General features: G+C 43.6%; 1 protein-coding gene across 1 annotated transcript; it reads left to right on the forward strand.

Moving 5' to 3' along the window:
- Positions 1–9,077: 9,077 nt before the first annotated feature.
- LOC121436417 (early nodulin-75-like) lies at positions 9,078–10,028 on the forward strand. The gene has a single exon (XM_041636277.1). It carries the CDS (start codon positions 9,078–9,080, stop codon positions 10,026–10,028), a length of 951 nt encoding a protein of 316 aa, XP_041492211.1.
- The last annotated feature ends 1,431 nt before the right edge of the window (positions 10,029–11,459 follow it).

The following is an 11,459-nucleotide window of genomic DNA, read 5'->3' on the forward strand; positions in this document are numbered from 1 at the left end:
CCTGTTTCTGCTGTTCTTTACAGACATATAATGCAACTGTTCTTTTTGTAGTCCCAGTTTAATAAAAATGAAAAATTGGGTTTGGAATTAGAGTGTGGCTCTCTTTTCTCTAAACCCAAGATGCTTGTTAAAGTTAAATCCAAAATCTCTGTCTCATGTCAGAAGAGCTACCTAATAGGGACAGAAGAAAAGAAAATATTTAGGGACTATTATAGTGCTACTAATCTCATAATCCTTTGATTTTTATATTGACTCTTTAACAGCTTTTCTTAAGGTATAAGATTAATGCATATTTACAACTTTTTGTAATGATATTAATGATCATGTAGAGTACTAATTTATTCTAGAAAAAGGCTTCATCTAGTTTCCTGTACATGATTTCAGGTTTGAGTCTCTATCAGGTAACTAGGAATTAAATTTTTATTCTCTGAATGTACATAACAAATATTGATCCTTTAACCTCTTTGAGATCTGCTACATACGACATTTAAAACGTTTACGTTTTCTGCAGTGACGGTGCCTAACAGTGGTCTTTGAAGTCTCCGAAAGGAAGATGGGGTTCCACAACAATGACTGCACTAGGACTCTGGATAGCACCTCCAAACTGCAAAACACCATTTTGGCTTTGGACTACAAACTGCTCAGGACAATTCCAAGGTGGCAACTGAGATGACCCAACCTCACAGACTGCTCTAGCCCTGCACGTTCCCATCATGCCGAGATGGACAACCAATGATACAGCTCTCTCTCCCAGGACTTGGCAATTACCCCGAATTTTTCTTTTCAGGATCCCCTAAAATAACTTCGCCCCCAGACAGCAAGAAGTAATTTAAGAACATGATGCCCACATTCCCAAGAGGTGGGGTGGGTGGTTCTTAGTCTTTCATTGGGTTATGTATATTTGTCATTGTTTAGAGGGGTTGGTTACAAGTTGTTATTGGTAATGCTCAGGAAAAGAGCTGAACAAAGGAGTTTAGATTCAGGGTTCTTGTTTTGAAAAGAAAAAAGAGGGATATAGATAAGATAAAATATAAAGCTACTACTCTTTATGTAAATATTGCCTAAGTATTATAAAATATAACATGTATTATATGATGTATTATATTAGTCTACTCTGAAAAGAAAAATGGGGAATATAGAAATAGGATAAAAAGGTAGATTATTGAATCTATTTTTAAACCAAAAAAGCAACTACTAGTTTTAAATATTTTACTTTGAAATGCATTTTTGTATATTGATACAAGTTTAAGATTATTTTTGTTAGAGCATACTGAACATACGTTTCTAATCTTGTTCAAGGTATTGTACCTATATAGCTCATTTAACAATGTAATACAAATTTCTAGTTCTTGAATGTTATTATTATCAACTAATTAGGATATAAAGAAATGCAAGTTAGTAGTTAATAATTATAATCAAAATTATAGTCATTATAGAAAACATAATATATTTTCAAGGTCAAACAGATGAGAAGACGGACACTGGGAAGGGCACAGTCTTTGGAAGCCTTGACACCTCCTCCTGGTGACACACCAACAAGAGCCCTCAAGACTGAGAGACTCCAGAAATGGAGTGAGGATAAAGAACCTGCATGTCGACCACTGAGGCGTTTAACAGGTTACATCTGAATATCTTTTCATTTTTAATAACAAACATAGGTTACTGCATTATGTGGGACAAAAGAAGTGTTATATTCAGGAGAGGCTGCAGGTATTGGGAGGAAGAAGCATCAGAGGAAAGAGATGGCAGAAGAATTGGAGAGGTATTGTACAGGAAGAACATGTGGGAAAACAGAAAGGGCTCAAGATTCTGCAGCCCAGTGGATACACATATGCATATGTGTACACATGGAATGCAAATCAAGTGACGTATTACCTAAAAACCAACATGTCTTGGACTGGGATGTAGCTTCATGGTAGAGCACCTGACAAGCATGTACAAGGTCCTGGATTCCATCCCCAGCACTGTAGCCTAAACACAGCACTGAATATCCACGTGCCAGGCTCCACTTGTCTCAAGCGTGACCTCCCTGAATACTTCAACAGTGATTTTATAGCCCCCTTTGTGGGCGAGAGCTGAAGCTCGGAGACTATGAATCCCACTCAAAGGCACACATTTAGTAGCTATCAGAGGCAAACCTACACTTGTCTTGAGCGGAAGCTCACCTACCAACCATAGTCCGTGGTTCCCTGGTTTGCCATTGCAGGTGGGGTGGAGGGCAGAGAGTTGAATCCGAGCACAGCTCATCCTTAATCTAGTCTCTGTGATTTCTCCATTGTCAGCAGACCCGAGCTAGACCCACGTGTCTTTTCTAGCAGGTGGCTGAAGACCTTGTCAATCATTCTGGTATGGACTGGCTATTAAGAGAAGTTAGGTTAGGCAAGGGAGAGGTGGGTGACGGAGGTATTTGTTCAAAGTCAAGGGCATGGGCTTACTGATTACTGTCCTGGAACGGTTAAAGGTGTTCTGAGCATCAGCATTGGGTGCTCTGCGAAATATCCTCATGCCTAAGACCCCTACCAGAAATCCACTCACTCCTTCCCCCACTACCCTCAGAGGTACTTCATTACCTCAAAGGTCTTGGGACAAGTTCCCAGTTAAAACAACCAACCCAACAACTTGTCATCTGTGCAGTGGCCACGTTCCTGCCCTCTCTAGAATTCCTCCATGATCAAGGACAAAAGGAAGGGGCCTTCCATTTCCTGAGCCCCTTGACAAGCAGTCTGTTTTATATTTACATCCTCCATTCCTCATACACTTGCCTTGTGTCGCCCATTTACAGGGGGGAAAACCGAGACAGAGCTAAAGGAGCTTACCGGCACAGGGCATGCCTGTCACACGCCAGCCCACACCCTCGGGTCCTGAACTTCCTTTCGAGCAGAGTTTGCCCTCAGCCATGGCTGAGGCTGCTCTCTGAAGAAAGCCCAGTTGCAGCTCCTGTTTGTGTACCCAAGTCCCCTGGCTGCAGCACAGTGGTAGACAACAGCAAAGGCAGGGCGCCCCCCCTTCCGTCACATCACTGCTCCTCACAGCTGCCAGTTAGGGCCAAAGACCAGAACTCCAGCTCGGTGGATCCAGAGCAGCCTGGAAATGGGGCAAGGTGGCTGGAATCAGAGCATGGTCTGTGCAACAGGAAGTGAGGCTGCTTCCAGTTACTAACAGTGATCTCAAGTTCTTAGGTTTCTGCCTCTTTCATCTACCCACCCTCATGTTCATATGTCCACTGGTCCATACATCTACCAACCAACCTAATTCACCTGTCTCCTCACCTATTCATCCCATCCATCCACCCACCCACCCATCCCTCCACCCATCGATCCATCCTACTATCTAACTATCCATCCACCCACCTATCCATGCATCCACCCACCTATGCATGCATCCTCTAAGCATCCACACACCTATGCATGTGTCCTCTAAGCATCCACTTGTTGCATGGAGATGAGGGGCCCTTTGTTCCATCCTGGCTGCCTGGCCAGCTTACACCCGAAATAACCACACAGAAACTGTATTCGTTAAATCACTGTTTGGCCCATTAGTTCTAGTTTCTTTTTTTTTTAAATTTATTTATTTATTAAAGATTTCTGTCTCTTCCCAGCCACCGCCTCCCATTTGCCTCCCCCTCCCCCAATTAAGTCCCCCCCCCTCAGCCCGAAAAGCAATCAGGGTTCCCTGTCCTGTGGGAAGTCCAAGGAAACCCCCACCTGCATCCAGGTCTAGTAAGTTGAGCATCCAAACTGCCTAGGCTCCCACAAAGCCAGTACGTGCAGTAGGATCAGAAACCCATTGCCATTGTTCTTGAGTTCTCAGTAGTCCTCATTGTCCGCTATGTTCAGAGAGTCCGGTTTTATCCCAGGCTTTTCCAGACCCAGGCCAGCTGGTCTTGGTGAGTTCCCAGTAGAACATCCCCATTGTCTCAGTGTGTGGGTGCACCCCTCACGGACCTGAGTTCCTTGCTCGTGCTCTCTCTCCTTCTGCTCCTGATTTGGACCTTGAGAATTCAGTCCTGTGCTCCAATGTGGGTCTCTGTCTCTGTCTCCTTTCATCGCTTGCTGAAGGTTAATATTCAGGAGGATGCCTATATGTTTTTCTTTGGGTTCTCCTTATTTAGCTTCTCTAGGATCACTAATTATAGGCTCAATGTCCTTGGTTTATGGCTAGAAACCAAATATGAGTGAGTACATCCCATGTTCCTCTTTTTGTGTCTGGCTTACCTCACTCAGGATAGTGTTTTCTATTTCCATCCATTTGTATGCAAAATTCAAGAAGTCCTTGTTTCTTACTGCTGAGTAATACTCTAATATGTATATATTCCATACTTTCTTCATCCATTCTTCCATTGAAGGGCATCTAGGTTGTTTCCAGGTTCTGGCTATCACAAACAATGCTGCTATGAACATAGTAGAGCATACACTTTTGTTGTATGATAAGGCCTCTCTTGGGTATATTCCCAAGAGTGGTATTGCGGGGTCCAGGGGTAAGTTGATCCCGAATTTCCTGAGAAACCGCCATACTGCTTTCCATAGTGGTTGCACAAGTTTGCATTCCCACCAGCAATGGATGAGTGTACCCCTTTCTCCACAACCTCTCCAACAAAGGCTATCATTGGTGTTTTTGATTTTCGCCATTCTGACAGGTGTAAGATGGTATCTTAAAGTTGTCTTGATTTGCATTTCCCTGATCGCTAAGGAAGTTGAGCATGACCTTAAGTGTCTTTTGGCCATTTGAAGTTCTTCTGTTGAGAATTCTCTGTTCAGCCCAATGCCCCATTTTATAATTGGGTTGGTTAGCCTTTTACGGTCTAGTTTCTTGAGTTCTTTATATATTTTGGAGATCAGACCTTTGTCAGTTGCGTGGTTGGTGAAGATCTTCTCCCAGTTAGTGGGTTGCCTTTGTGTCTTAGCGACAGTGTCCTTTGCTTTACAGAAGCTTCTCAGTCTCAGGAGGTCCCATTTATTCAGTGAGGTCCTTAATGTCTGTGCTGCTGGGGTTCTATGTAAGAAGTGGTCTCCTGTGCCCATGTGTTGTAGAGTACTTCCCACTTTCTCTTCTATCAGGTTCAGTGTGTTCAGACTGATATTGAGGTCTTTAATCCATTTGGACTTGAGTTTTGTGCATGGTGATAGATATGGATCTATTTTCATTCTTCTACAGGTTGACATCCAGTTTTGCCAGCACAATTTGTTGAAGATGCTCTCTTTTTTCCATTGTATACTTTTAGCTCCTTTATCGAAAATCAGGTGTTCATAGGTTTGTGGGTTAATGTCAGGGTCTTCTATTCGATTCCATTGGTCGACTTCTCTGTTTTTATGCCAATACCAAGCTGTTTTCAATACTGTAGCTCTGTAGTAGAGTTTGAAGTCAGGGATGGTAATGCCTCCAGACGCTCCTTTGTTGTATAAGATTGTTTTGGCTATCCTGGGTTTTTTGTTTTTCCATATAAAGTTGATTATTGTCTTCTCCAGATCTGTGAAGAATTTTGATGGGATTTTGATGGGGATTGCATTGAATCTATAGATTGCTTTTGGTAGAATTGCCATTTTTACTGTGTTGATCCTCCCAATCCAGGAGCAAGGAAGATCTTTCCATTTTCTGGTGTCCTCTTCAATTTCTTTCTTCAAAGACTTAAAGTTCTTGTCAAATAGATCTTTCACATCCTTGGTCAGAGTTACCCCAAGATATTTTATGCTATTTGTGGCTATCGTGAAAGGTGATGCTTCTCTAATTTCCCTCTCTGTTTCTTTATCCTTAGTGTATAGGAAGGCCACTGATTTTTTGGAGTTGATCTTGTATCCTGCCACATTACTAAAGGTGTTTATCAGCTGTAAGAGTTCTTTGGTAGAGTTTTTGGGGTCGCTTATGTATACTATTATATCATCTGCAAATAACGAGAGCTTAACTTCTTCTTTTCCGATATGAATCCCCTTGATCCCTTTATGTTGTCTTATTGCTATTGCTAGAACTTCAAGCACAATATTGAAGAGGTATGGAGAGAGTGGACATCCTTGTCGTGTTCCTGATTTTAGTGGGATGGCTTTGAGTTTTTCTCCATTTAATTTAATGTTAGCTGACGGCTTGCTGTAAATAGCTTTTATTATATTTAGGTATGACCCTTGTATCCCTAATCTCTCCAAGACTTTTATCATAAAGGGGTGTTGAATTTTGTCAAATGCTTTTTCAGCATCTAATGAAATGATCATATGGTTTTTTTCTTTCAGTTGATTTATATGCTGGATTACATTGATAGATTTGCGTATGTTGAACCAGCCCTGCATCTCAGGAATGAAGCCTACTTGATCATAATGGATAATTTTTCTAATGTGTTCTTGGATTCGGTTTGCCAGTATTTTATTGAGAATTTTTGCGTCGATATTCATGAGTGAGATAGGCCTGTAATTTTCTTTCTTGGTTGGGTCTTTGTGTGGTTTTGGTATCAGGGTAACTGTAGCTTCATAAAAGGAATTATGCAATGACTCTTCTGTTTCTATATTGTGAAATACATTAAGGAGTATAGGTATTAGCTCTTCTTGGAAGTTCTGGTAGAATTCTGCATTGAAACCATCTGGTCCTGGGCTTTTTTTGGAAGGTAGATTTTTGATAACGGTTTCTAGTTCTTCGCGACTAACAGGTCTATTTAGATCGTTCACCTGGTTTTGGTTTAGCTTTGGTATGTGGCACTTATCTAAAAACATGTCCATTTCTTTTGCATTTTCTAGTTTTGCGGCATACAGGCTTTTGTAGTAAGATCTAATGAGTCTCTGAATTTCCTCTGTATCTGTGGTTATGTCCCCCTTTTCATTTCTGATCTTATTTATTTGCGTGTTCTCTCTCTGTCGTTTAATTAGTTTGGATAGGGGTTTGTCGATCTTGTTGATTTTCCCCAAGAACCAACTTTTTGTTTCATTGATTCTTTGGACTGTTTTCTGCGTTTCTATTTTGTTGATTTCAGCCCTCAGTTTGATTATTTCCAGTCTTCTGCTCCTCCTGGGCGTGTCTGCTTCTTTTTTTTCTAAAGCTTTCAGGTGTGCTGTTAAGTCTCCGATGTATGCTTTCTCTGTTTTCTTTAAGTGGGCAACTTAGTGCTATGAACTTTCCTCTTAGCACTGCTTTCATAGTGTCCCATAAGTTTGAGTATGTTGTTTCTCTATTTTCATTGAATTCCAGGAAGACTTTAATTTCTTTCTTGATTTCTTCCTTAACCCAGGTGTGGTTCAGTAGTTGACTGTTCAGTTTCCATGAGTTTGTCGACTTTCTGGAGGTAGGATTGTTGTTGAATTCTAACTTTAATCCGTGGTGATCTGATAAGACGCAGGTGGACACTGATATTTTTTTGTATCTGTGGAGGTTTCCTTTGTTTCCGAGTATGTGGTCAATTTTCGAGAAGGTTCCATGGGCTGCAGAGAAGAAGGTATATTCTTTCCTATTTGGGTAGAATGTTCTATAGATGTCTGTTAAGTCCGTTTGCTTCATTACCTCCAGTAGTTCTCTTACTTCTCTATTAGGTTTCTGTCTGATTGACCTGTCCATTGCTGAGAGAGGTGTATTGAAGTCTCCTACTACTAGTGTGTGTGGTTTGATATCTGCCTTGAGTTTTAGTAATATTTCTTTTACATACATGGGTGCTTTTATATTAGGGGTGTAAATATTCAGGATTGAGACATCATCCTGACAAATTGTTCCTGTTATGAGTATAAAGTGTCCATCTCGATCTCTTCTGATTGATTTTAGTTTGAAGTCAGTTTTGTTAGAAATTAATATGGCCACACCTGCTTTTTTCTTAGGACCATTTGCTTGAAAGACCTTTTCCCAACCCTTTACTCTGAGTAGATGCCTGTCTTTGTGGTTGAGATGTGTTTCTTGCAAACAGCAGAATGTTGGATCCTGTTTTTGTATCCAATCTCTTAGCCTGTGCCTTTTTATAGGTGAATTGAGACCATTAATATTAAGTGATATTAATGACCAGTGGTTGTTCATGCCAGATATTCTTACTGTTTTTGGAAGTAGAATTTGTGTGTCTCCCTTCTTTGAGTTGTGCTAGTGAAGGGTCGCTAGATGCCTGAGTTATTGTAGGCAGTGTTGGCAATGTTGGATTCCTTGGGTTGCGGTTTTCCTTCTATTACTTTCTGTAGGGCTGGATTCGTGGCTACGTATTGTTTAAATTTGTTCTTATCCTGGAATGTCTTGGTTTCTCCATTTATAGTGAACGAAAGCTTGGCTGGGTATAGTAGTCTGGGCTTGCATCCATGGTCTCTTAGCTTCTGCAGTACTTCTATCCAGGACCTTCTGGCTTTCATTGTTTCCATAGAGAAATCAGGTGTAAGTCTGATCGGTTTACCTTTATAAGTTACTTGGCCTTTTTCCTTTGCAGCTCTTAGTATTCTTTCTTTAACCTGTATATTTTGTGTTTTGATTATTATATGGCGAGGGGATGTTTTCCTTTGATCCAGTCTGTTTGGTGTTCTGTATGCTTCTTGAATATTCAAAGAAATATCTTTCTTTAAGTTGGGAAAGTTTTCTTCCATAATTTTGTTCAAAATATTTTCTGGGCCTTTGAGCTGTGATAGTTCTAGTTTCTTATTGGCTAATTCTTACATCTTTTTTTAATATTTATTTATTATGTATACAATATTCTGTCCGTGTGTATGCCTGCAGGCCAGAAGAGTGCACCAGATCTCATTACAGATGGTTGTGAGCCACCATGTGGTTGCCAGGAATTGAACTCAGGACCTTTGGAAGAGCAGGCAATGCTTTTAACCACTGAGCCATCTCTCCAGCCCCCTAATTCTTACATCTTAATTTAACCCATTTCTATTAATTTGTGTATCACCATGTGACTGTGGCTTACCGGCAAGATTCTAACCAACATCCGTCTCAAGCAGGAGATCCATGGCGTCTTCCACTCTGCCCTTCTTCCCAGCATTCAGTTCTGTCTTCTCTGTGCCTACCTAAATTCTGCCTATCAAAAGGCCAAAGCAGTTTCTTTATTCAACCAGTGAAAGCAATACATAAACAGAAGAACCTCCTACACCATCCACCCACCTGTCCACGCATCCGCCTATCCGTCCACCCACCTATCCATGCATCCTCCTACACCATCCACCCACCTGTCCACGCATCCGCCTATCCGTCCACCCACCTGTCCACGCATCCGCCTATCCGTCCACCCACCTATCCATGCATCCTCCTACACCATCCACCCACCTGTCCACGCATCCGCCTATCCGTCCACCCACCTGTCCACGCATCCGCCTATCCGTCCACCCACCTGTCCACGCATCCGCCTATCCGTCCACCCACCTATCCATGCATCCTCCTACACCATCCACCCACCTGTCCACGCATCCGCCTATCCGTCCACCCACCTGTCCACGCATCCGCCTATCCGTCCACCCACCTGTCCACGCATCCGCCTATCCGTCCACCCACCTGTCCACACATCCTCCTACACCATCCACCCACCTGTCCACGCATCCTCCTACACCATCCACCCACCTGTCCACGCATCCTCCTACACCATCCACCCACCTGTCCACGCATCCTCCTACACCATCCACCCACCTATCCACGCATCCTCCTACACCATCCACCCACCTGTCCACACATCCGCCTACACCATCCACCCACCTGTCCACACATCCTCCTACACCATCCACCCACCTGTCCACGCATCCTCCTACACCATCCACCCACCTGTCCACACATCCTCCTACACCATCCACCCACCTGTCCACGCATCCTCCTACACCATCCACCCACCTGTCCACGCATCCTCCTACACCATCCACCCACCTGTCCACGCATCCTCCTACACCATCCACCCACCTGTCCACGCATCCGCCTATCCGTCCACCCACCTGTCCACGCATCTGCCTATCCGTCCACCCATACCCACCCTATTCATCCAGCTAGCCACTTTCCAGTCTGTCTATGCACTCACACACCTATCCACCCATGCATGTGATCCTTCAACACAGAGCACAGAGGTGGAGGGACTAGTTTTCATGTTTGCTGTGACACTTCTTTTCTGATCTGCATTGGGAAATGCATCATGGGAGTGTCTCTGTCCTGATACACTCTTATATCAGGCTAGTGAGATCTTAACTCTGGAATCTGGGCACATGGAAGAGCCCATTCTGTTGTCTTGTGCACTCCTATTGAACAGAAAGGTAACTGAGGCTGGCAGTTGGGGGTTGATTGCCAAGCTCAGATAAGGGTGGGCTGGAGCATTCTGATGCTGCCACTCACTTGTAAAGTGGGAATTGGATCATCTGCTCCCTTGATCTCTCAGAACTGTAGGGAGGACTCCACACAGTAAATGGTGCAAAGCGTCTTGAAAAGAGAGGTCATAAGCTACAATACTTCAGACCCAGATATGTCCAAGAGCCCACGCTCCAGGTTGGGACAGAGCCTGTAATGACCACCAGGGGGCAGCAGATGTTTACATTATAGTCAAAGCTAGGCTGTGCTGGAGGCGGAGGCCAAATCACTTAATTCCCTGGGTCTTCTAGTAAGAAAAGGAGACTGATGCAGCCTAGGCAGCCTTCCTCCCCTCTTATTATTTTTCTTTTTTTTACATTTTTATTATTCAATGTGTTTGTGAAATGGTGTGAGTTTGGAGGAGAGGATATGTTCTGGGAGCTGGTCCTCTCCTTTCACTATGTGGGTCCGCAGAAGCGAATTCAGGTCATCTATCAGACTTGGCAGCAAGTCCCTTTAGCGACTGAGCCATCTCATGGCTCTTCCTTTATTTTTGAGACAAGGTCTCATGTGACCCCCGGACGGCCTTGAACTCAAGTAGCCAATTTTTTTTAACTTTTGATCTTTCTTCCTCCACCTCTGCCTATGGAGTGACAGGATCACAAGTGTGTGTCCAACACCCAGTTTATGTGGGGCTGGGGATCAAACATGAAGCTTCATGCATGCGAGGCATGAGTTACACCAATGGAGCTCCAGCCCCAGCCCCAGCCCAGCCCTTAGTCGACAAGAAAGTGTTACACAGTTTCACCATTGAGAGCCTGGTCCAGCTGTTGACTCTGGAAGTCAGCAGCGCTGTGAGGGTAGAGCCCACAGAGTCAGGCTAGAATGCAGGCTGGGACCTGCTGCCTTTCTAGCAACCTCTCTGTTCCTTGTTCCCATAGCAACAGACAGGAGGAGGCTGGTCTTCACACTTCCTTTCCGTTTCTCAGGGCCTGCGCTGTGGCACGGGGCTTTGCTCACGTAAAGTCGGTAAATGCCGGCAGAGTGCCTGGCAGCAGATCCCGCCCTGCTCAGGCAGAAGTCCTACACTTACACAGCAGCACGTGGCGTGAGTTTTACTATCACTTCATACGGTGACTTTCAGTGGGAGTTCTTGGGTTGGTCTGCCCACTTGGAACATTTCCGAAGGTTCTGGGACTGAGTTTCTGAGAGTCAATGAGTATCCTAGTCTCGCAAAGTTTTGGGTGGTTGGCCAAAGTGCT

This window comes from Microtus oregoni, unplaced genomic scaffold (assembly GCF_018167655.1).
Source record: "Microtus oregoni isolate MIOR12 unplaced genomic scaffold, Mior012 000049F_ref0000343, whole genome shotgun sequence".
NCBI lineage: Eukaryota > Metazoa > Chordata > Mammalia > Rodentia > Cricetidae > Microtus > Microtus oregoni.